Raw genomic sequence first — 27646 nt, forward strand, 5'->3', positions numbered from 1 at the left:
TTATTGTTCATTTCAAAACCAATTTGAAATCCGCTTTCTAAAATTGCTAGAGCCTTATTTCTATGCTTTATCATCCTGTACTACCCTTCCTTCTGGACAAATATCACAATATATTATTTGCAGAGCTACTTATAATTTATGTTTATTTGAAGAATGCAACCAAGTCAATAGGATTAGTCATATCAGTTCTGTTTGATTTGATCTCCTTAGCTGTATTAATATAATTCATTTCTGAAAAAAATTGAGACAAATTAGACTCAAAGAACTTTATGCAAATGCATTAACCAAATTAGATGACCTGCTTTTTAAAGTTGTACGATTACAGAACTTAAATTGACTTCTCAGCTGAAAAATCTAGGCTATTTTATAGCCTCTCCAGAAAAATCTTTACATTACAATTCAGTGACATTATTTTATTCTGAACTGAACTATGGTGTTGTGAAAACTCTTGAAAATACCACACATTATCAAGAAAAAGCATATGGAACAACAAACAAAGCAATATTCTGTTCTCAATTAAAGTACAAATAGCTAGGCTCACTTTGTCATACTTTAGACACGTTATGCAATGGTCCAGAAATCAATATCACTGGGAAAGATTAAAGGAAAGAGGATGTCCAGTATCAGATGGATGGACATAGTTACAGCAGCAGCAGGTTGGGAAATGTTGAGCAGACGGATGCATTCAGATCATTTTAGACAAGTTACGATATGGTCACTAAAGTGTTGACACTGACTTCATGACACCTACTCAATTTATTTTGCCAGATAATATTTATATATCATTATAAAATAAAGCTGGTGTGACATTACTGAGAAATAGACAATAATACAAACTTTTTTACAAAAAAATGCCTGGTAATAAATATATATTCCTAAATGTCTATTTGTATATCACACACATTGAAAAAGATCTTGAGAAAAGAAAATTACTTTCTATTAATAATTAATCTACACTGTGAATAAAATAATGAAATAGATGGGAAAAAATAAACATATAGTCAAAGTATCAGGATCCAGAATTAAATGTCATAAATAATGTAATTTATATAGATATATAGTCATTTACCTTAAAGCAATATAAACGGTTTTAACTGATTATACATCATTCTTCACAGTGGATTAATTAAAATAGGCATACAATATTTATTTGAAAAAATTAGCTCGATATACTTTAATTGTATTAGGAAAAAGTACTGTATAGAAATATAGCATTAGATTAAAAGTATAGCTATATAGTTTTTTCAAATTTGTAATTATATACATTTTTACAATATTTAAATTTAAATATTAATTTTTTTAGGTAAACAGAATTATAAAATAATGTTACTCATATTGTAGAAATATAATTTCTTATATGAATTCTGTATAAAATCCAATTAGTATATTTTAAGAAACTTGCAAATAATAATATAGGACATTTATATTATTAGTTTGCAAAATTTGATAGAAAGATAAAATGAAATACAGTCTCAAAATTACTTATGTATGCTATGATTATTGTATACTTGTACAAACAAGTCATTTCAGTGCATTTCTTGAAACTCCCAAATAAATATTAATAATTTGCTGGAAATGTAAACAAGTTTCAATCTGATTCAGAGATGGAAATTTTCTGGATGATGTCAGACAGATTTTCTGCCTCCAGATCTTCTTTACTATTGTCTGATATTTCGGGTGAGATAAAGCAACCAGAATCTCTTGGACAGTCATTTAATTGTAGTTTGTTAGGGCTGAGGTGAGGGTTTAACATCTGTGGCATTGGTTCTGTTTCCTGGTCTTGCTCATCTAAAAAATAAAAAACAACCAGTCAGCCAGAGATTAAAATTATTTCAACAAGACCTGAGAAAAGCACAAAGTAGCATACAAACTTCTTCCACTAGTGAAATGAAAGTTTCTTATTGAATCACAGTTAGAATAGAGAGGAACTGATGTCAGCCATGAAACATATTGATAACATTGATTTTTCAAGCCAACTTGATTCACAAAGTTTAAAATTAAGCTTGGTTTAGGGGCACTTTTTCAAAGTCATATATTCTGTCAGAATGTCTTCTTTTACAAATTGTAATGGTATGTGGGAATGATCTTTAGAAATGGAAAAGAGACACAGCCAGGGAAATCATTGGATAAGAAGTACCTTATCCTGAAGCAAATACATGGGCAGACCAAACTTCTCTAGTTTCTTTGGATGTAAAGGGGATAGGAGTGAGATGTACTTTCAGATTTACAAGATTTTGTTAATGTATTAATAAGCAGGTCATAGGGTGTGTTTCTGGGGACTACTTCACAAGGCTGACCCAATCTTTGGGTTATCTTTGACCATTAATCATGATTGTTGATACCAGAGGTGATATTCAGTAGGTTCTGACCAGTTCTGGAGAACCAGTAGCGGAAATTTTGAGTAGTTCAGAGAACCAGCAAATACCACCTCTGACTGGAGATTTTACGCCCACCAAGCCACGCCCACAGAACTCATAGTAAAAATTTTTTGAATCCCACCACTGGTTCATACTGATAGAAGCTGATATAAACTGTAATCAAAACAAATAGTGGATACCAGATTGAGGAAAACCAAAGCAGTTGTACACAAGCAATTCCTTAGTGTTGCATATTTAAACAATGTATTGATCATTTCTAAATAAAAGAAAAAATTCATAAACATCCAAAGTTAACTGTGCAAAAACACATGCAAGGAAAGAAAGGCTTTCTTTTCTCGGTGCCTTGGTAACAAGACAATTTTTTTAGAGGTCCATAGCCATAGAGCAATAATATGTAAATTCTGTGGCTTGGATTGAACAACTCAGGAAACTGTACAACTCAGTAAAATATACGCATTAAAAAATCTTTAAACAGATCTTAAATCTGTTAATTATACAGATCAAACCATCTTAACTATCTTGATCCAAAAGGATTTATTGTAAATATATAATAAATAAAAATATATATTTAAATATTCTTAATTTATTATTATTTATGAAGCATATTTATTAAATGTACCTAGTTTGTATTATTTTATAAATATTAATGCAGCCATTATTACATTATTAAATAGTAATTATTTAGTAGATTGTAGGGGTGATACCAAAATATAATTTTATCATATTTTATTTATCTCTATATTATACTATTATATTTTATTCCAATTTCATTTTAAATTGTATTTTATCCATTTCCATTTGAAATTGTTTTTATCAGATTTTAGTAATAATTTGTGTCTGGAACTCAGCACTTTGATGTGGCCCAAGGGTTAATCAATAAAGTAAAGTTAAATAGTAATAATTTAATTTAAATATTAAAATAAGTTTGCAATATGATTATTTAAAAATTATCTAAATAATGAATGTATTGCATTTTTAATTCATGAATAAAAAATGAAGGTGTTTTTTTTTAAAAAAAAGAATCAGCGAAAAATAATAGGTTACATGTTCATAAGTAGATACCAACTGGCCAATTTTTTAACCAAGATTTTATTTGGTTATTTATATTAATATAACTTGTGATGCAAAAACAATTCTCCAATGTGTAATAAACAAGAGTTTGGGGAAAATAACCAGTGAAGCTTTGGCATATTAACTAAACAACCAAGTACATACATATCAATATATGTACAATATTGGGATTCCTAAATAATGGATAGACAGAAAGGATGATGTTTTTGCCAGGGATTTCTCCAGGATAAGATGGGTCAAGACCTGTAGGATTCTTTGTAGAGAAATAATTTGGTCTTGTAGTTAAAGCACTGGGCTAGAAATCAGGAGACTGAGTTTAAGTCTCGTCTTAGCCATGAAAGCCAGCTGGGTGACCCTTTGGCAGTGACTCTTTCTCAGCCCAACTAACTTCATGGATTTGTTGTTGTGGGGAAACTAGGTGTGTGGTGGCGAAAGGTGTGTTGCATATGTTCTCTGCCTTGAGTTATTTGTAAAAATAATAAGGCAGGACAGTGATTGATTAATTGATTGATGGAACAGATGGTTCGAGGCCTCTGCAGGCTGTCCCCATATTTTGTAGTAGTAGAACAGCAGTGGGCAACTAGAGTGAAGACCCAAAAAGATACCAGAACAATGATGGCGAAGAGGTAGGAGGCTAGCGTATACCCCTTTGGAAGAACCATCTTGTGGTAAAGTCTGAAGGGCAAGATTTAGACTGATTTGAAGATCGATGTATCAGATATACCTTGGTTATTTTGAAACATTGCAGGGAGAACCTCTGATCAAGAATCCTAGAAAGTGAAGCTCACCAATAATTTTAAAGTTTAACTTAGCTAAATGTTTAAAAAGTAGTATAAAAAAGCAGTATAGCATGCAATTCAAGTTTATGCCTAAATAGTTATTCCAAAAGTATCTTTATCATTTGTGAAAGGAATTTCTCTACTAAATAGAGGAAACCCCCCCCCCCTCCAAAAAAAGAAAGAAAAGCTAGGGATACGCAATATTATTCAGAGCAAAGTATAATGGTACTATCTAGAGCAGGGCTGTCAAACTCACAACCCATGGGCTGGATGCGTCACACACACTGGCCATGCCTTGTTTAGCGAATGGGGTGGAAAAGTCGGGATATGTCATGTGACAACACTGTGACGATGCGAGTTTGAACCCCTGATCTGAGACTATTATTGTTTCCAAGGCTTGTCCTGCATGGTGGTTATACCATCTGCTTGTTTCCTAACATGCTTACTTTTGTTCTTATAAGAAAACTATCAATGTATGATGTGACAAAGAGTTCTATTTTTTAGCTGCTTGTGACAGAGCTTGTTGGTGGATTGGGCTGAGAGAAGTGACTATCACTGTCACTGGGAATCACTGTCAAGAGAGAGGTAACAACCAGTTGGCCAATATGATCCAATTCTCTGTGAATCAATTGTGCTCTCAGGCTACAGTGTGGACCTTTTTATTGCAAAACTGCATTTCTCAAAGAGGTGACACATTAATCTTTTTGTAGGGTTTCCTAACTGAATGTGTACTTTGATTTAAAGCATTTTACCACAAATGACAAATGTCAGTTTTAATCTGTAAAATATTAAAGGCGCAGGATACAGAAATCGGTTTTCTTTCTTTTTTTAAAAATCACTACTAATTGTTGCTGAATCAGCAGAACATACTGTCTTATCAACTTGTAGAAGTCATGTAATTTCCTTAAAGTAAAATAGTTTCATAAAAGATAAATGGCTTTTGGTCAGAGTTGTATAAGATAGCTCTAGCAGAGCCTATGATATGCATCATTTTGACATGTATATTCTATACTACTTTAGTCTATAGGATTAGGATGGAGATATTGAAGAAATATAAAGCTGATACATACATTCTGACAGACCTTTATTATAAATATTCATGATATGCATTTTTTTACCCTTGGTTTACTCTTGATGCTTATTTTTTTTCCCTTAAATGTATAATTTCCTAGTTTATAATTATATATAAGTATAATTGTTGCAGTCTTTCCTGACTCCAATGAAGCTCTAGAAACTCAGGCTCCCTTACAGATTATCTTATCTAAATAGGTCTATGATATAATCTTGTTGTGATTGCAGATGTGATACTGTGTTTCTCCAACAATACACCCTTCACCAATAGGAAGGCCCAGCATGATTTCTAGACATGATGAGGTGAAATGAAGCCCTGCCCCCCAAATTTAGGCCTATTTAAACCATGCGTTTCCCCGCCATTTCTCACATCGTTTGTTAGAACTAAACGAGGTGAAGAGAAATGGGGGGAAGGGCATGGGGGAGAAAACTTGCCTCTAGGAGTGCCCTGCAGGTAGCCTAGGCTAGAATACCCCGATCTACTACCAATAGAACATCGGCCGATAGAAGCTTCCCAAAGGCAGAGTCACCAGCTGTTTCTATTGGCCAGTAGAAGCGGCCTGGGACAAGCGCCCACGCACACTGCCCTCACCACAAAGTTGTTTCTATCAGCCGATGGAAGCTCCCCAAAGGCAGAGTCACCAGCCGCTTCCATTGGCTGATGGAAGGTCCACAAATGCAGAGTCACCAGCTGCTTCGGGGAGAGGCATGGCTATGCCTCAGGTTCCCAACTGCAAACTCAATCAATTGTACATATGCTGTTGTCAGAGTAAATATCAGACATCCCCAAGATTCCCGCTGCATTTCTGCTTTCCGAGCCAGCCGCTCTTCTTCATCCCCTCAGTTAGTCCTATTTCCCCCTGCCCCCGATTTCCCACTGCAATCACTTGGATCGCAGGAGGGTTGCTAAAGAAGCTGTTCTCTTCTCCTGTCCCCCCTCTTTTAAACTTCTCTCTCCAGCCTTGGAAATCCTCTCCTGGGGACCCCATCCCAGCTCCAACCCTGCTTAGCTTCCAGCCTAGACAAGGTCCCCCAGGTGCACTCTGGGAATCCAAGGACCGGTTCTGGCCCCCCCATCTCTGACTATTGAGCAGAGCCTTTGGGGAGCTTCCATTGGCTGATAGAAACTGCTTCGTGCTGAGGGGAGTGTATGTGAGCGCTTGCCCCGAGGCTGCTTCTACCAGCCGATAGAAGCGGCTGGTGACTCTGCCTTTGGGGAGCTTCAATCGGCCAACAGAAAATGCTTCATGGTGAGGGGAGTGCGTGTGAGCGCTCGCTCCGAGGCCACTTCTACCGGCCGATAGAAGCGGCTGGTGACTGCCTTTGGGGAGCTTCCATCAGCCGATAGAATCTGCTTTGTGGAGAGGCGAGTGCGCATGGGGCGCTCTAGGTGGGGGTGCGCATGGAGGAGGAAATTAAGTCACCAAAAAGGAGGAAATTAAGTCACCCCCCAAAAGACGTCCTAGCTGTTTTTTCAGGACTCAAAAAAAATAAATAAATAAGACCCGGCCTTATTTTATGAGAAACACGGTATATATATATATATATATATGCAATATACTATAAGGTAATTCACTTATTTTGGCATTGTTTAGTATGCAAACTTACAATTATAAATGATATAAAAATGATGACAGTATGCATTTCATGAAGCATGCAGAAATGTCCTAGATAAACCATTTTTCCTACAAAGGTGACAGATTTTTACACAGAATTAGTTAATAAAACTTATTAGTGAAGTGACATGAATTTCAGTAGCCCATATGCAATAGTCATGGATATCAGAAACTCTGCTTGACTGAAACACAAAAATATGCTTCCCTGATTGGGTTCACTGTTAGACATTTTAAAATGAATTCCAGTTGAAGCCTGGATACACATTTATGCTAATTTTGTTATTTTTATTTTATTTATTTATTTGATTTGCCAATCGCTTACAAGATAATAGGTATAAATACAAACATGAATAAGAATACAGGAAATAGGTATGAATAAATGGGGACAATGGGACTGGGACGGTAGGCACGATTGTGCACTTATGCACGCCCCTTACAGACCTCTTAGGAATGGGGTGAGGTCAATAGTGGATATAATATATTAGTTTAGAACCACATTATGTTAATGTATTGGTTTTAAAAGCCTATGAATATAACTTCCTATGGAAGAACTTGTATTTTTAATAATACAAATATTTATTTCTATTAGTTTTGTCATTTATTTTGGATATAATAATAATGATTGGTTATATGAATTTATTATCTCTGCAGTGAAATTAATGAAATCCAAGAGTCTAAACATTTGGACATAGGGAAAATCCATGTCATAATTAGACCATATGTCAATCAAGCATTGCAAATTCTTTTTCAAGCAAAACAAGCATAAGCCTCCAAATTTTTGAGAACACTTGTCTTATCCAGTTTTATAGAAACAATCATTTATATATTGAAGGGAAGGCTAAGCTTAATTTTGAGTATTTCACTATTTTTTTCACTATTTTTTTCTGACTGATAACTAGTCCTCTTATAAAATTTGGCTTCTGATTCCTAGCAGTACACACAATCAATTTTAATTAGAACAATCATTTTTAGCAGGTAGAATTATAAATATTGACCTTGGCAAGTTGATTTCAAATGCAATATTTAGTTACACCAAAGATGTCCAGGATTTCAACTCAATTTTCCACTTGATTTGACTTCAGTGCTGCGATTTTGCAAAGGTCGTGCAGAATTAGTTATTCTGCTAAATGTTAACCCCAGGAATACATTGGCTTGCCTTTCTTTCATTATAATTAATTCAGTAAACAACCTATTATGCATCTTTACATACTTTTCTTTTCTAGTCATCTTCATTACCTTGTTCATTTATTTATAATATGGCAGACTCCATTACTAATTTATAAAGTAGATGAACTACTATTCTATAGCAGTCTGGAAGGGCACTTTGTCACTATGGACTTTATTCTTTTAAATCCGAATACATGTCTTCTGCTACATGTACAATGTCAGCAAAAGAGCATACATATATCTGGTGCAAGATTTTGCCTAGGGGCTTGAAGACTACGATCTTCTGATGAAATAAGAGCCATCAATATTTCAGCTCCAGGAAGTTTAGAAATAAACACCAACAAGACAAACTGACTTTTCAATCTAGAAGTTCATTGAGAATTCATCTTTCATCCTTGAGATAAGCATGTCACAGGATAGCTCAATTAAAATAAGAAAATTGTCATTGATGCCAGTGACAAATGGACTTGATCTTTACAGTGATATTTATATATTCTTTACATTATTTAAGGATTTACACTACACATTTTAACAATATTTTTGTGGTTCTTTCACTCTTAAAAAATGATAAACAGATCATGCAATATATTAAAGCCTTCTGAGGCACATCCACAACTGTGTAGTACATCCAACTTTCACCATTTTTTTACAGAAATGTATCACATACTTTCAGAGTCCTGTAGATTCTCAATAGCTGAAAGTAGCCTCATCCTGTCTTCTGGATCTTTGATGTTGAGTTCAACTAAATGCTTTTCATGTAGATCTTTCAAATCTTCTAATGTTTGATAGCCATTTAGCAAAAGGGTTGATAAATATTCCTAGAGGGGAAAGATTTAAAATTTCAATTGTAATAAAGAAGTAAATTTTCACAGAGTACAGAATGGTCAAAAGGGCAGAGAGGAATGAGGGGGTCAGGTGTGTGTGTGGGGGAGTTGAAACACATGCTGCAATCGTAAATGCAAGTGCCAAGTACATGAATTTTGGTAATATTACCACAGGGGTATGGAAATGGCCATAAGTTTGAGAACTTGTCATAATTATCATTAACTCAGTGCCTCATAATTTCAATCACTGAACAAATGGTTGCTAAAAGAGTACATCCTAATTTGAATATGGCTCTCCCAAGCTCCGTTTTTGCTGGCAGAATGCTACAGGAGGCTGTCACAGCCAAACATGGAGCTCAGGGTACCTGCACAAGGCCCCCACTGAACTCTGTTTTTTGCTAGTAGAGTGCTAGCAAAACAATCAACTAGCAAAATGGCAATTGATCACAAGGCAAGGAGGCATCAAGAAATGTTTCTCTTTTTGCATCTGAACATCCAAGAAGGGACAGGAAAGGAGAAAGGAAAACAGGAAAGACAAAGAAAAAGATGGGTAGATGGGAAGAAAGCAAGGAAGAAAAAAGAAGGAAAGAGGGGAAGGAAGAAGAAAGAAAGGAGAATGAAGAGGGAAGGAAAAAGAAGAAAAGAGAACAAGGAAGGAAGGAAGGGAGGGAGGGAGGAAGGAAGGTTTGACACCCTGGTCTAAAGCAATCCATGACCTAAGCAGCAATTTAAAGCTGGAAAACAAAATTAAAAGTGAAGAATAGCTCAAGTGCACATATTTCCAGTTTTAGCTAACCTGGAGATGGATTTGCTCCAAGAATTCCTGAAGAGAATTAGGCTTGGCCATTTTACTTTTCTTGTGTGGTTTTATTTTTCTGGGTGCAGATTCCTCTTCTGTAATCAGATCCACGTAAATAAATTTGAAGTTTCCGACCTTGTTGTTTAGCAGTCCAGTCCACATGCCCATTGGGGTTTTACAGATGATATCAATTATATCTCCTTTCTATAAGAAGACCAAGACAAAAACAGAATATAAAACTAAGAGTAATGTTAAAAAATGACAGATGATTTTTGATTAATATGGCTAAGCTTTAAAAGAAAGTGAACAGGCAACTCAATACTTAATATACATTTTCTATTTTTGAGTAGATCTGCCACCAACCAACCAAGTCAACAAGGAGATGGGGAGTTAAAAAATAGGACAGATAGATGATAGATGGATGATAGAGGATAGATGATAGATAGATACATAGATGATAGAGAGACAGACAGACAGACAGATGATAGATATTTTCATGTTAAAAGGTATCCTGAAAATTCAACATAATTAAAGCACAAAAGCATGGATAATCACAAAATTCATAATTCAATAGAAATTAATAAATTAACTGAAAAGAACATAGACCCTGCATTTTAAAAGCACCAGGAAGCTTAATTTCTACAAGATTCTATAATTTTCATGTAGTGGAAAGACCACAGCTAAAAAAACAACCCAACACACTATTACAAGCTTTGCATTTTCCATCATCAACATTAGTAATACAATGCACAACTCACAGTAGTGCAACATTTGAATTAACTGCCTGCAAAATAAAGTGCATAATATTTAACATACTCACCCACATCAACTTTATCTTTCCCAGGGCAAAAAAAAATGAACAACAACAATCTAAGCAGTAACTTACCACACAGGCAGGCATTCAAGTATGAATATCAATCTTCTCCTACCCCCTTTGCTATCAACATTTTACTCCATCATCCATTCATATCAAGCCAATAGAAATATAATTATAATGCTGTTATCAGGGTTAGATTAGTTTGGGAGGAAAAGACATCCCAGAAACACCAGTCCAGTGTTTGAAATAGTTGAAACACTGGAAAAACTCAGATTTATAAAATTTTGGATCAACTTAGAAGCAAAACTTTAAAAATACACATTTTGATTCAAGGTGGAAACATCTGAGTGGCTGCTTCAAGGTCAAAATAATTTGTACAACCCTAGATAGGTGAGAAAAGAGATTGGTGGAAAACTAAGCAGAAAAAGAGAATTGCCATCTCCATGTACAATTAAAAATGGTTTTGAATGTAGTCCAAAGTAGTTGAGTTAGCACATTATATTGGTTTTGACTTGATCCAAGACATGTAGTTTATCCCATACTTGAAAACACTTGCATCAAATATTACACTTTTGGAGTCCCTGGGAGTTTTCCCTTCAGCCAGTTTCATATCACTGATAAGTTTAGGGGGGGGAAATAATTCGGGAAGAAGTCTCTTTTCCCCAGGTTAAAATTATTACTTTGTATTCCTAGTCAGGAGTGAAACTCTTAATCACCTTTGCTGGTGACACAAACATAAGCATCATCTTCAGAGATTAACCAGCAAACAAAACAAGATAACAAGAAGGAAACAATAACAAAAACAATAATGACTGATGAAATAAACCAAGGGGAAAACATTTTAAGAGATTTAAAAAGGGAACCGGAAATGCAGGAAGACATTTTTGAAAGGGAGATGGGGGCATGGGTAGATACTTTGAAAGCTAGACAATGGAAAAGGGCAGAGATGGGAGAAATGTTTAAAATGAATAGTCAGGATGTAGATGCAGATAGGGATAAAGATCCAAGAGAGGAATATGGGAGGCAAGTTAAAAAATGAACAATTAAAGCTTTAAAGTGGACAAGAGATGACAGATAGAAAGGATTTGTTCTTAAATATAAGGGTGGCATGATTAAAAGTTAGAATAGGGATAGAAATAAGAGAGAGGGGGGAATATTAGTATACACATTCTTATACAATAAGATAAAAGTAATAATAAGAAAGATTAGAAATTGAATGATGCTATTATTAGGTATGTTTAAACAATATTGTGATTGGCATTAGAATAAGGTAATGAAATATTGAATAATTAAGTAATGAAAGTCTATAATTTAATACAAATGTATCAACACTAGAACTACATAAGCTTGAGTACTGTAACAAATATGATTAATAGCACTATTTTTATTTGTACTAAAATGTGTGATATCCAGGTGCCACGCTGTTCATGCATTGATACGGATATATCGGAAAATAAAACTAAAAACTTGGAAAAAAAACACAAGCATCATCTTGTTTTTGTTAACGCTGTATGGAAAAGTGAAAAACCCTTTGCCGCTTTCACAGATGTAAGTGAAGTAAGCAGTGTCTTTGGAATCATCTGTAAAACAGATACTAGCAAAGAAACTACAACAGGAAATAGATTTATAAATGCTTAAAGCACAAAGTCATTAATATATGTATAGAATGAAGAAATCTTGCCTTGATTTTTAGAGAGTCTGAATCGTAAGGACTGGGAGTGAAGTCTGTGTGTACTCTGGCTCTGCCACAGAATGGTCCAACATAACTGATTTCTTCATCAAACTTTAGACTGTCTCTGTTGCTTGTTCCATCTGAACAACAAGTTACACCACCTGGAAGCAATAAAAATGATTAATTTTTGCGTAATGTCTAAGATGGGTACCACATGAAATCAAGCTACTCCATAGAAAATCTTGAAGACATAGAATTATACATAAATATATCTACTACAGATAGACTCAGCCTATTTTTGATGTAAGGTAAGGGAGTGGCCTACTGTAGAGACAGTCTGCAAGTTCTATTCCTGCCTCTATATGCCACATGTTTACTGTGATATAACCAGTGTAATATTTGTCTGTCAAGCCAGTAAGTTTTTTTTTACAATTAATAGGAGATTCTGTGGTTTCTTTTTTTCCCAATTCAGATAATTTGAATGCTTCAAGAAAGTGAGTATAACTTACTAAAATTAGCATTGGAATAGTTCTATTGAACTTATGAGACTTAGTACTATTTAAGTTTGGCTAGATCATTTCCCATAATCTATTCACACATATTTCAGGCTAATTATTTTTGAGGCTGTGTTAATAGATGAACAATGTGGCCCTCAAAGTCTACAAATCAAAAACACAAATGTCATTAAATGGTCAAAGTCTGACTGGCAAAAAGTGATAGCTTTGTTCGGGTATTTTCCCACGTCATAGTAGCGGTGCTTTTAAAGTTGTAGCAACGTTTCAGCAGAATCTCATCTGCCATCATCAGGCTTCTGTATAGTGTTCGTCTGTGAGTTAGACTTTTACAGTGGTTTCAGATTTAAATTTGGGGCAGCCTATTGCTGTGCCAGAATGGTTTTTTCTTCATCCTGATTGGTTGAGAGTCTTGGTCTGTGTTTATTGGTCTTGGAGTTTGCTGTGTTCTGCTTCTAATATCTTCTGTCTGTTTTTTTTGTGGGTCTTTTTGTATCTTGATTGGCTGGCAACATTGTGTTACTTTATTGGAGGCCTTTTGTGCAGCTTGGCTTCGGGTAAATAGACGGCTATCATTAGTTAGGAAGCTGGGTTTCATCTGGGTGCCTGTTTGGGGTGTGTTTGAGCTGGAGGTATCAGGGGGGATCTGTTTGTGCCCAGGTGTTTGCCTGGCTTGTGGTGTGGATATTTTTTTGTTTGTGAGTGCAGGCTTCCAAATGATTGACAGCCTGGTGGAATTATCTCTTCTGTTCATGCTTTCTGGTCTTTTTTCAATCTCTATGGCTTCTCTGATGATTCTGTGGCTGGGATTTTTTATAGTGGCTAGGGTTTTGGTGCCATTGAAGTTGATTCTATGACCTGTGGCTTCCATGTGTTGGACTAGTGAGGAAGTGTGTTCCAGCTTTTTGACTGCATTTTTGTGTTTATCCAGGCGGGTGCTTATTCTTCTATTGGTCTGTCCAATGTATGTGGCCGGGCATGATGCACAGGGGACTTCGTATATGCCTTGGTTTTCCAGGTCAATTTTGTCTTTGGGGTTTCTGAGGATGGCTGCTATTTTTCTGTCTGTTTTGAAGGCAGTCTTGATGTGGTGTCTGTATAGTATCTTACTAATTTTGTCTGTAGTGCCTCTTGTGTAGGGCAGGACAGCTGTTCCATGGGTCTGTTCATCTTCTGGGTCTCTATTATGTCTCAGTGTGTTTTTGTGGATCAAGTTGGTGATTTTGCTTTTGTGGAAGCCGTTGGCTGTCAATATTTTAGTCAGGGTGCATAGTTCAGTCTTAATGTGTGTCTTGTCTGCCAGGCGTTTGGTTCTAGTAATTAGTGTTTTAGCCACGGAGTTTATCTGTGCTGGGTGGTGATGGGATTGGGCATTGAGGTAGCGGTTGGTGTGTATTTTCTTCTGGTATATGGTGTGTCCTAGTGTGCCATCTGTTTTTTTGTAGATTAGTACATCTAGGAATGGTAGTTGTTTGTTTGTTTCTGTTTCCATGGTGAACTTGATTTTGGGGTGTGCGCTGTTTAGGTGTGTTAGGAAATTGTAATACCCGAACAAAGCTGAATGCCATATATATATATATATGTTTGTGTGTGTGTGTGTGTGTGTGTGTGTGTGTGTGTATGTTTTCTGAGGTTCTCGCGGGTATTTGTATGTGGATCTTTGGTTATTTGGGTTTTCTCCCGCGTAAGATTGGAAGTATCTAGGCAACGTTTCGATGAAGTCTCATTCATCATCTTCAGGCTTGTGTCTTCAGCTCTGTGCTTCTATACATACATACCAAACGCCTGGCAGACAAGACACACATAAAGACTGAACTATGCACCCTGACTAAAGTACTGACAGCCAACGGCTTCCACAAAAGCAAAATCACTGGCTTGGTCCACAAAAACACACTGAGACATAATGGAGACCTAAAAAATGAACAGACCTATGGAACAGCTGTCCTGCCCTACATAAGAGGTACTACAGACAAAATCAGTAAGATACTACACAGGCATCACATCAAGACTGCCTTCAAAATAGACAGAAAAATAGCAGCCATCCTAAGAAACCCGAAAGATAAAACTGACCTGGAAAACCAAGGCATATATGAAGTCCCCTGTGCATCATGCCCTGCCACATACATTGGACAGACCAATAGAAGAATAAGTACCCACCTAGATGAACACAAAAATGCAGTAAAAAAGCTGGAACACACTTCCTCACTAGTCCAACACATGGAAGCCACAGGTCATATAGCCTATAGCACCAATGGCACCAAAACCCTAGCCACTATAGAAAACCCCAGCCACTATAGAAAACCCCAGCTACAGAATTATCAGAGAAGCCATAGAGATTGAAAAAAGACCTGAAAGCATGAATAGAAGAGGTGACTCCACCAGACTGTCAATTATCTGGAAGCCTGCACTCTCAAACAAAAAAATCTCCACACCACAAGCCAGCCAAACACCTGGGCACAAACACACTCCCCCGATACCTCCAGCTCACCACCACCCCCAACCAGGCACCCAGATGAAACCGAGCTTCCTAATAAATGATGGCCATCGGTTTACTCGGAGCGAAGCCGCACTAAAATCCTCCAGTACAGGAAACACAATGTTGCCAGCCGATCAATACAAAAAAAGCTACAAAACAGACAGAAGATATTAGAAACACCAATCAAGCAGAACACAGCAAACTCCAAGACCAATAAACACAGACCAAGACTCCCAGCCAATCAGGATGAAGAAAAAACCATTCTGGCACAGCGTAGGCTAGCACCAAATTTAAAACAGAAACAGCTGTGAAAGTCTGACTCACAGACGAACACTATACAGAAGCCTGATGATGGCAGATGAGATTCTGCCAAAACGTTGCTACAACTTTAAAAGCACAACTATAATGACATGGGAAAATACCCGAACAAAGCTGAATACCATACATGTAAGTACCTGCGAAAACTTAACAAAACATATATTATTTAAGCAATCAATCATTGAATATTTCTTCTTCAGGCATTTGGGAATGAATTTTTACTGTATATGTTACTGAATATACTTTTAGACACATGGACTGCAGAATGAAAGTTTTATTTTCAGAGGTTCTATTTTTGGTCAAAGTTGAAGAGTGTTGCTTCAGCACATTTAATTAAACACTGTAGTATTCCACTCAAATCCTCTTTTGATAGCAATGATACTGTGAATATATTTTCTCCAAAACAGCATACATAACAAGTAAATAATCATACCTGATAAGTTTTCTTAAATATATCTGGGGGCTGTCTAAATAGACTTGTTAGATCATGATATTTCTGAAAACTTTACTAGGAAGTTAGGCAACAGGAATTAAATTCAGAAGTAGGGCAATGATAAAATAAACCTATGCCTTCTTCTGTGACAACAGGATTTTAAAAGAAACTAGATCACCCATTGGGTCATCCTCCTTTCCATATATAATATAGGCTGTTTCCCCTCTTCTCACAACTCTCAGGAGACACTTGTTGAAGCTGCCTCCTTGGTTGACATGCTGAACTGCCTACTAGTTTGCTTGGGGTAGAAGGAACAAAAGGCTCAATGGGCCATCCTTGTTTGCCCATCCTGGCATATCTCCAAGGGTCCCCACCCTTCAAAGAGATGAGCATTCATCCTTTGGCTGCTGGTGCCCCTCAGCCAGTCCTAACTTGCCAGCAGACATCTGAGATGTTCCCTTTTCCTTCCCTTGCTGCCCACTGCTGTTAAGTTTTGGCTTTAGTTCCAAAACAATCAATCGCCACTTGCCCAATTGGATGAGGGATCAGAGGAAGGTAAGAAAGAGGGTGGGAATATGTTCCTCCTAACTTCTCTTATGCTGTGCAACTTACCAACCTTTCTGGGAAGTGTAGTATAGCAGTTTTAGTACAACACTAAAGTGGTTACAACTTTGCCAAAATTAAATAAGAGTAATGTGTTCTTCATTTTGAATCCATTCTATAAATTGGCCAATTTCAGGTATCTTGGTTCAACAGTTGCTATCCTGTGATGCACGGTTTTGCACAATTGAAGGTGACCAATAGACAAACAGACGTGAGAGTTTTAATAGCATATGGATGTTAGATGCATCTGGTTACAGTGAACCTTGTTCTGAATTAAACCCAAATAGGGAAATTAAATTCATCTAAGAAACATATTGGACAAATGTCTCCATGCACTAACATTAGATATATATACAATTATAAGATAGCACACAATGTTTAATAATGAGATGAAATACCAATGTTTCTGCAAAGTTTATGATGGTTTAGTTCTTCAGTACCCCATTTCATAGTATTAATACAATTCAGGCAGTCTCTCTTTTAATTTGTAACCTTCAAATTCTTTTACTACTGGTTCTGTGGGTGTGGCTTGGTGGGTATGGCAGGGAAAGGATAATGTAAAATCTCCAGTCAGAGGTGGTATTCACCAGTTCTCTGAACTACTCAAAATTTCCACTACCGGTTCTCCAGAACTGGTCAGAACCTGCTGAATACCACCTCTGCTTTCAATGATTTCTTAGAACTGCTTTACTTTTTTATTAATTGCAGAAAAACCACTAAGGAGAGAAATATGTTTAGAAGCCCCCAAAATTCATCTTCTTGGAGATATCCACATGGTTGATTTTAAGATATGTTTAGTAATGTGATGAGTTCACTAGAAATGCAAAAAGAGAGATGGAAAAACATTCCATGCATTAACCATGGTTGATTTTGGTTTAATTGTTTGGCCTTGGCACACATAGAAGGACATTTAATCTAGGCACAACAAATGCTTTTGGGGAAGGAAGGAATAGCAACAAGAGTACTGGCAGGAGGAGGCATGGTGGTAACAGCTGGGAAATGGATGGACTGATTGTATAGGCTACACTTGAAGCCCAGGACACCAACAGCGATGATGGCTAAAAGACAGAGAAAGAAAGGAACTGGGAAGATTGAAGAGGTGGGTAAGACAGATGGGTATGCTACAGTATCATCAGTAGTCTAAAGTAAGATAGGGAAAAGGCAGGGGTAGGATTCAAATTTTGTAACAACCGGTTCCCCCTCTCTCTCTTCCTCTCTTTCTCTCTCTCCCCTCTCTCCCCCCTCTCTCTCCCCCTCTCTCCCTCTCCCTCTTTCTGTCCCTTCCCTTCCTCCTTCTCTCTCTCCTTCTAAAGCTAGGAGACCCACCTGAAACACACACACACACCTTGCTATCCCTGATATTCTATGATTCTGTAAGGATCTCCTGCTCGAGCAGGAGGTTGGACTAGATGACCTCCGAGATCCCTTGCTGCCCAGCCCTAGATTGCTGTGCTGCTTCAAAGAGTATTCTGAAGCCAGGGTTTGTGTTCTTCCTTCCTCTCCTTTTTTCTGTCTCCCTCCCTCCCTCCTTCCATGTATTTGTCTATCCATCCATTTATCTCATTCACTTTCTTCTCTCTCCCTCTCTTCTTTCTTTCTCTCCCTTCATCTCTTTCTTTCTCTCTCTCTTTCTTTCTCTCCCTTTCTCTTTCTTTCTTGCTATTTCTTTCTCTCTCTTCCTCTTTCTTTCTTGCTCTTTCTTTTTCTCTCTCTCTCTTTCTTTCTTTCTTTCTTTCTTTCTTTCTTTCTTTCTTTCTTTCTTTCTTTCTTTCTTTCTCTCTCTCTCTCTCTCTCTCTCTCTCTCTCTCTCTCTCTCTCTCACACACACACACACACACACACACACACACACTCAGACACCTGGTCTGGGATGAACCGAATGATCCTCTGAGCTCCAGATAGCAGCGGGTGGCGGGAAAATGAAGAAGCAGGGAAGGCATGCAGTGGTAGCAGGGCCGTGGAGACCTCACCAATCCCTCCCAAAGTATGGTACCTCTGTGCGTGGTGGTGGCAGTGGCAGCAAAATGGAAGGAAGCGGGCAGAGGCAGCGGACCTGGCTGCCTCTGCCCGCTTCCTTTCATTTTGCTCCCTGTAGAAGAGGCAGAGCCAGCGGTCTTCACACACTTTGGTGTTTCCTTTGCATTTACATGCCCTGCTTCATATGATTGGGGCGAAGAGCAGCTGGGTGTAAATAGCATGATATGCTGCACATTTGTATCAGATTCCATGTAAACCCTTGGGCACCCATCCTCACTGCGAGTCAACTAAAGTTATTTCAAGATGAAGCATGGGGAGGGGGAATAGCCTCAAGTTAAATTCTCCTGCTTGATCCCCCTTTGGGAAAGCTTGCAAGACCCTCAACCAGACTGCTTCTCTGCTGCATAGGAGCCATTCTGAAGGGAGGGGGACTTGCAAGCTTTTCACTCTTGGGAGAGGCTCCCTCACTCTCCCAGCTAGAACAGCAGGTGAGTTAAGCAGCCGCTGACCTGGTTGGAGCCAACAGGAGCCTCTCCACGTGTTCCCCAGTGGAAGGCAAGTGGTGGTAGTGGGGGAAAGGCGACTGGCAGCAGTGGAAAAAGGCAAGTGATGGGAGGAGGGAAGGGGCAAAACAAAAGGCAAGTGGTGGGGGAAAGGCGACTGGGGCTTGCACTCACCCAGGGAGATCATCACATCGGGCAGAGTTGCAGCGAAAGGCAGGCAGCAATGGCTGGACTGGCAGGCAGGCAAAAGCAGTTTGCAGGCATATCGTGCACATGCATGATGTTGCGCAGGTGTGATAGGGACTGACTGGGCAGGGAGCAGAGAAGCAGGCAGAGTGGGGCGGAAACCAGCCAGAGGCCTGATTTACCAGTTCTCCGAACTACGGAGAATCATAACAACTGGTTCTACCGAACTGGTTCGAACCTATAGAATCCCACCTTTGGGAAAAGGTATTGTTGGCACAGAAGAGAGGGAGGAACAAAGTGAATCCGCCTTGTCCAACTTATCCCATATTTTGTTTTATCCACAATGCAAAAGAAACTGAATGGTCTGGATTTCAGGTCTGCCAATCTTTATAATGCGATAGAATTTCAAAATACAAAGGGTGTATTTTTTTCCATCTGAAATAAAATACATTTTCTGTTTCATGCAAACCCTTAGAGCTCCCTATTAAAAGTATTAGAAAGATGAACATCTGCAAAATATTATCCTGTATTTGAGCACTTCAACTGGCAGAAACTATGTTTATTTGAAAATATGATTGACCTAGAGTCTAGACCTAAGGCATGAAAATTGAACTGGTATGTCAGTGAACCATTCTGCTTTAGAATGAAGAATTATTTGGGTTTCTATTTAAAAAAAAACATAAAAAGGCAACTCTATGGGACAGAATGACAGTATAAAGGGCTATATAAGAATTATTCAGTAAAATATCAGTTTTTGCTCTTTGACCATTGAGTCTGTGGTGGGAGTCAATTTTTTTTTTACTACCAGTTCTGTGGGCGTGGCTTGGTGGGCATATCAGGAGAAGGAGACTGTAAAATCTCCAGTCAGAGGTGGTATTTGCTGATTGTCTGGACTACTCAAAATTTCCGCTACCGATTCTCCAGAACTGGTCAGAACCTCTGCATTGAGTCCCACCAGACAATAGGTCTTTCATAATTTTTATGTGTATTGACAATCAGATAGAGCAGGTCCTAACATGTACTTTATACTGATATAATGAAAGAAACGGCATTTTATATACCATGCTCATGACTAGACCTAACCCCCATAGTAGTAGGGCTCACTTCCAATAAAATGTATAAGTATTCAGCTATTTTAGTTGAATTTATGTTTCCACCCACATCATATTTCGTGGCCAAGCAACTAGGAAGATTCAGCAAGGTATTCTGTTCTTCAAATGCTTCATTTTGTTTTCTCCAAATGTGCTTTGTTACATTGTGGCCAAAAGTTTGTGTTTCATCAATCAAAAGCACTTTGTTTCCAAACATTTCAAACTAATTCAGACATACTTTAGACCAGGGATCCCCAACCTTTTCGCCGCGCCCGGTTCCGACATCAGCTGGGCGCCGCGCCCGGTACGTCAGACTGGGCGCCGCCATCTTTTATGACGAAAAGGCGCTTCCGGTGACGTCACCGGAAGCGCAGCTTTCGTCATAAAAAGATGGCGGCGCTCAGCGCTTCTGGTGAGCTTTTTCGGGTAGAAATGGCTTTCTACCCGGAAAAGCTCACGAGCGCTGGCGCCGCCATCTTTTATGACGAAACAGCGCTTCCGGTGAGCTTTCTACCCGGAAAAGCTCACCAGAAGCGCTTTTTACCAAAAAGATGGCGGCGCCCAGCAACCAGCGGCCCGTAAGGCTTGTTCCGCGCCCGGCACGGTCCGCGGACCGCGGTTGGGGACCCTGCTTTAGACAATGATTTTTGTAACGCAATTGAGTAAAGATTATATTCTGACAACTCTTACATGCAGAATATTGCTGTATAAGCAATATTGTATTGCAGAGGATTGAACAACAACTCCAGCATCAGCTAAAATTTTAAGGAGCTCATTTGCAGATCTGTGGGTTCTGAATTGCCAATTTAGCCATTTTTGCACAAATTTTTTTTCTTGGTCTTCTGAATCTTGCCAAGTTTCCTATAACCCCAATCTCTTAACAGTTTTCTTACTATGGAAATAGCTACCTGGAAACATTTTACAAGTAATCCTCAACTTACAGTATAGCTGTTCATTTAGTAAGTGTTTGAAGTTCCAACAAAACTGAAAAGTGATTTATGGCTAATCCTTGCATTTATGTTTGTTGTAGCATCCCCATGGTGAAAATTTGGGTTCTTGGCAATGGGCATGCATTTATGATGGTTGTATCACGATTACCACCCTTCCTAGTGAGCTTTCGAGGAACAAATTCAATGGTGCTGGATTCACTGAATGAATTTATGATTCACTTAACAGCTGTAATGATTCACTTAATAATCATAGCAAATATGGTTGTAAAATAAACTCAGAGATTATATATTTTCTCACCTTTGGGACTATCTCCCCCTGGCTAATTGTATGTCTAATACATCAATCACCTTTTGTGATATTATTAATACTTTACACTGTTGTAAAAAAATAGTAATGAATCACTTTGGAGAATTTCCAAAGACCTACATTTGCCATATTTATTTTTTATTGTGAATCTGCAAGTATGCATTGATATTTTATTATTATTATGCAGAGAATATCCAAACTTTTTTATTTATAGATTGCTTGGAGGACATAACTTGGAAAAGTCTGGAATATTTACTTCTAGAATTCTCTACCAGGCTGATCATCTACAATTTCTGGACTAGAAAAGGGCTGTGTTATTTTTAGGATATTATTTGAATAAGGTTAACATTTTCAGTCAGTTACACATGCACATATACTTTTTATATAACTATTTTTTTACTTACTTGAAGAACTTTGGCCGCTATTAAGACTATACAGGCTGTCCATGGAGTCACTTGCCTTTATAGAAGCTGTGATTGCTTCTCCTCCAGGGTGACTGTCCCTATTTGAGGTAGAAAAACTTTTCCCCCCTTCATTCTTGAGAAATAAAGAGAGAGAGAACATTTTTTTTAATGTTGCTCTTCATTATACAATATCCACTTTGTAACTTATGGCATGTTAATTAATTAATTGCTTTCAGACAAGCATTACAATAGCAAGACTTTACATGGTCATTACATACCATTTGATAAATAATTGTGTAACAATAGCTTCACAAATACTTTATATAATGTCATTTACTATTACTAACAGCTCTATTACTAACTCCTAAATAAAACTGACCCATTTTTTCTTTTTCTTAAATCTTAAAACAAATTTGTTTCTATGCATGATATATTTAAGATTTTCTATTGGAAATCATTGAATATAGCTGTACTATATTGTTCCCACAATAGGCTGCATGAAGGAGTTATGAACATGCATTTTACTTATAGCGGGAACTTGGGTGTATTATTTTCTGTCCTTTGAATAAAGATCACTAGCATTGTTTTCTTTCTCAGGACATCATTGTGGCATTTCCAGAAACAATTTCTTTCTTCAGTCCTTCACAATGCATTTTTAAAAGTGGGTTATGTTTATATATTTTGTGATACATATCTTTGCTTTATTGAATATTTGGTCTATTCTGTCTACCTTCTGCTAGACTCATTTAAAAAAATTCCTCGCAGCCGTCTTTAGTACTTTCAGCAAATCCTGCCCTTTCATTTTACAAACTTTCTCTGAACTGTTTCCACATATTTTTTTAATTTTGTTGAACAACATTTCATTGAACATATTTTAAAGCTAACATATTTGATTGTATATGCCTAATATCTGTTTCAAATGTTAATTTGAACAAAGATATGGTTCATATTATATGCATATGTTGCTGAATAAAATATACTAGGCAATTCTATAATTACCTTATAAAAGGAATAAGTAAATCAACATAGAATTCTTCTGAATATGTCCCATATGCATTTTTGTGTCCTCAGAAAATTTTCTAAATTCATACATTACAAATATAACAAGTAAGAAGGCTGCTTTTACAAATATTTCCATGAAAGGAATTCCAATTCAATTTTAGCTTCACAATATAAAAAAGTATGAGATTCTGGAGAAGAAGAAACGGAGGCAAGGAAAGTCTTAAGAGCCTCTTTCTGCTTTTCCATCTATTAGAATTATATCACTAGTTTTTTTGCTGCATGCCTTTCCAACATGATGTCCTTACCCAGAACCTTCTGAACATTCATTAAAGCTGTGAGTATGAGTTATCTGATTTCTGAAAAGAAGTTACTTATATTTGAAAATTGGTGTCCGCAATTTGTTTTTTTGGATAACTTGAATAGGAAGGAGCTATGTTTTTCTGTTTTATCTTTGGAGAAAGGAATGCTCTGAGAGGAAGTTATGGTTTGCATAAAAAACAAATTTTTGCTATACCCTCATGTATGGGAAGAACCAAACATGGTTCTCATGGAAAGCCAGAAATGTTTTTTGTTTTTTGTTTCATGGCTGTGGTGTGAGAATATCTATGAAATGTAACTAGAGGAACATGCCTACAAGGATCTAAGATTTAGTCAATGAGTTATCCACAGAAGGTTTTTTTTTTTTTTTTTTGCTTTTTAAAATTTTGCCCAATGAAGGTATTTATCAGAGGGTTAATCTTAGCTAATGACATATTCAGTACTTAGCAGCAAAAAACTTAAAATTCAGGCACCTTATATTAAACCTTAAATTTCTTTCATGTACCATATACTTAGATATGGAACACTGCAAGTATGCAAGCAAGCTACAACAAAATAATGGTTAAAATAAAGTGTGTTTTCTGTCTTCTTCTTGCTTTGTCTTTTTAGTGCATTTTTGATCCAGTCTTTCTGAGTAGATGTTGTATTGCAATTGTAAATATATGTGATTTGCATAATTAGAGTCAGAGTTGCTGTAGTTGGCTAAATGATCATTTTACAGAAAGGTAAAATTATAAATTATATATAATTTGCCAAGAACTTGCATAAAAAGAAAAAAAAATGAAGCCTGAGTCTCAGGGTGCAAAACAGTAAATTAAAACAAAAGTTTACCATTTCCTCTGAAAGTGCCCTAATGTACTTTTTACCCATCTTTTTCTTCATAGTCAGAGAAATGGCTCGCATCTTTTTTCCAATGCTTCCTCCATTGTTGGGTTTGTTTTGTCTCAATTCTGTGCCATCACATGTGGCATATACTTCATCTAGCTATTTAAAAAGAGGGCAAGAAAGAAAAGCTTTTAATAATTACACACACACACACACACACACACACACACACACACACACACACAGCTCTATTCAGGTAATATATTTGCCTGAGAGTTCAGTGAACCATACTTCCCCTCTCTAAATTATGCTGTGACACAGCCAACCATCCATAAATAATTGCAGTTGTCTGCAGTCGGAATGGTATATACACGCAGGTTTCTACATGAACCAGAATTCTGTAATCTCAAGCTTTCCATTGCAATTAATTATGTTGTATTTGTGAATGACATGTTTATTCAGTGATGTCATAATGAAAATCATTGGCTGGAGTCTACATGGCAACATATCACCTGAAATAGAGCTCCACTTCTCTCATAGCAAGAGTTCCATCAGTAAGAATCTGCAAATGCAATCACAACTTTTCTACTAAAAAATAAATGTTTTGCTTCAGTGAGAGAAGAAAGAAATATAAAAATCTTCATAATGCCAGAGTAACCCCAGAGCCTGCAAGAGAAATACAAGGCATGGCATTTGGTACAAGAGATTTGTTATTACACTAATCCTTCTTTTCACTTCTTTTGGAGGTTTTAAATGTTTTAAAAACAGAAGTTCTTGACTTCTCCCACTGGAAGAGGAGTAAAATTTAGCAGAGTATCAAAAATGAACCAAGATATGTTGGTTGGTCAGGTATGACTGTAGCATTTCAAGATCTACAAAACAGCAAGCACTAGTATAATTAATTAATAATACCACAGACCCTTTCAACTTCATGCACTCTGGTTTAACAATTCGCATTTTGATTATGGATAATGTGGAGTGGGGGGTTACTTTTTTTCTACAACTAAACACTTATTTTAGAGGTCATAAACTTTAATCAAATGGAGCTAAGTTGATTATTGTACAAAATATGCCTTCCATTATATCTTGAAAAGTCAAAGGGATGTGATGTAAATGAACTAGACTGCACAGTATACAAACCTCGGATGAATCATTTGGTTTTGATGTTGAGTGATGTCTGTGATGGTCAAATTTTCCAAAGCTGCTTGACCTCTATAAAAAGGAAATCAATGCTTATATATACTGGATGCTGTTGTTATCTTTAAAACTGATTCACTATAATCTGGAAAAATTATTTATCATATATTTGGGGATTACTAGCAAAAAATATCTCAGATAAAGCAAACAGACTTTTGCAGAACATAAATTATCAGTTGTGAATACTTTAATTTTGAGTGCAAATTGCCGAACAGGTAATTTCAATCATATTCACTAAATGAACTAGGATATTGTATTGTGAGGCTATATTAACCATATGAATGATGCAATTAATAACAACAATATTGTGTACTATCCAGATTCATTTTTGGCAAAATGGGTGGCTATACTAATTTCATAAGTAAACAAATCACACATTTACCTTATTGCCAAACATTGTTTAGGTCAATAAACATAATTAAAATAATAGTGATTTTAGTTTAGTTTAGTGTAGTTTATTGTCACTGTACCTGGTACAATGAAATCAAACACCATCTTCAGTGCACGTCATGACCATGAAATAAACACAAACACACATCCTTCACCCTCGACACATTGAACCTAAAACCCCCAACACCACACCAACACTGCACCATATAGCAGAATTCAAAAGAGCTACTGCCCTGGGATAGAAGCTGTTTTTCAGCCTATTTGTCCTTATTTTTGTTATTCTGTACTGTCTGCCAGATGGTAATAGTTAAAAAAAAAGGGTTCCCAAGATGAAATAAGAATTATATATTTATTGCTTATACAACGAAAACCACAGCATACTTTAATGAATTTATCAATCATTTCTTCTTCTTTTATATCTTCCATGTTGATGCTGAAAGTGATTTATGCCATGGGCTTAGAGAGATTGTGGGTATTTCAGCCTTTATGTAACAATAGTATTGAGCTAAAGAATAGTATACAATTGATGCTTATTGTGCATTTTACAAAGTAGCATCCTTGCAGAAATTTTACTTTAGAAGGTGTTTCAACCTACTCATATATCACACATTTACTATATTTGTTAAATCCAATTTCTTTTATATTCTTTAAAACTAAAAACATTGGCAGAATAATTTATAAGCAGCTTAAAATTATAATTTCAACATTATATAGCTCACAATTATATATAGACCATGCTTGCTAGTTTCAGCTTTAGTGTGAATCTTTATTTTAGTTCATAGACTACATTAATCTCTAATTTTCAGAAGCCAAAAAATAATTATGCAAATGGGGATGTGTTTCCTATATGATCTTTACACAACTAGCTGAAGTAAGATAATGCTTCTTGAAAAGAAACTTACTGTAAATTTTCTATGCTATTATTTATCATAAGTACAAACACACAAACATACCCAAAACACATAAATAAGTTGTATGGAGAGCATTACTTTAATTCAAGTATTATGAAAGCAAATTGCCTAAAGTTATTTAATTCTTTCATGATGAGTTAATATCAATTAAGATACAGATTTTTTCACTAAATTGCTTGGACTTCACCTTTGCAATTGCAGTCTCAAACATCAAGAACACTGAATGTAATTACAAATTATGTGCCTGAAATTTAATATAAAATAATATAGTCTTTGTCCATATATAGACAAAGCTTCATATTAAGTGTGAGAGGCAGTTTGAAGTACATTCATGTAAAAATAAATTCAGATTTCCTGCCAAGGATACATATTTAGCATTCAGGATTTTTTTTTCTTAATTACATTTACTTGACTGGTTTACTGAAAGCCAAGCTAACCATAAATCTGATGTGATAGCAACTAGCAGTTCCTAGGCTGGAGAGAATTTTACAGAAATATGCCTCAGTGATTCAGTTCAAGGCCACCAAGTGAACAACCATGTGTCTGTTAGCTCAGAAAGTTAGAAGGAAAATGCATAGAATGTGAAGTTTGGAGCATATACCTATTTGAAAGCTTGAACTTCTTTGCATTGCAGAAAGCAAACAATTTCTCTCCCTGTGGTTTTATTCTTGCCTGAAGTAGAATCTAATTTAGCCATGTTGTACATGACAGTCTTTGGCCAAGTAATCCAGTTGCTAAGTAAGGGATTAAGTGTCTGGAGAACTGCAATTTGCTGCCATGTCCTGATATGAAGGTTACCTGATGATATTAAAAACATGCAAGTACTTAATAAGGAAACTTAAATGAAAGCCATGATAGTGATTGGTGTTGTGAATCCTTTTCCCCCAGATTGTGGCCTCAATGAACATTTTTAATCCTGCAATCTCTTTGGAAAAGTTGTTTCTATTTTCATATATAGCACTGATGCTTTCCCCTTCCCTTGCACCAAGGTCTCCTTCTAATGAATTCCTCATAACTACTACTGAAAGAAGGTGGAAAAGATATATATA

The 27646-nt window shown here is 36.7% G+C and overlaps 1 protein-coding gene across 6 annotated transcripts in view; it reads right to left on the reverse strand.

The window, feature by feature from the left end:
- Positions 1 to 755: 755 nt before the first annotated feature.
- The window catches only part of SAMSN1 (SAM domain, SH3 domain and nuclear localization signals 1), a 101313-nt gene continuing 74422 nt past the window's right edge, over positions 756 to 27646 (reverse strand). For all 6 annotated transcript variants that reach the window (XM_087966651.1, XM_087966650.1, XM_087966649.1 and 3 more), the window contains 7 exons: positions 25240 to 25311; positions 24106 to 24258; positions 21955 to 22087; positions 12204 to 12355; positions 9703 to 9909; positions 8750 to 8900; positions 756 to 1788 (listed from right to left, as the gene is read on the reverse strand). In XM_087966651.1, the coding sequence (XP_087822777.1) occupies positions 1589 to 1788; positions 8750 to 8900; positions 9703 to 9909; positions 12204 to 12355; positions 21955 to 22087; positions 24106 to 24258; positions 25240 to 25311 (1068 nt within the window). In that variant the 3' untranslated portion in view covers positions 756 to 1588. The remainder of the gene's footprint in view (positions 1789 to 8749; positions 8901 to 9702; positions 9910 to 12203; positions 12356 to 21954; positions 22088 to 24105; positions 24259 to 25239; positions 25312 to 27646) is intronic.

This window comes from Notechis scutatus, chromosome 5 (genome assembly GCF_049901735.1).
Source record: "Notechis scutatus isolate UNSWTSFEM ecotype Mainland chromosome 5, rNotScu1.2, whole genome shotgun sequence".
In the NCBI taxonomy this organism is placed as follows: Eukaryota; Metazoa; Chordata; class Lepidosauria; order Squamata; family Elapidae; genus Notechis; species Notechis scutatus.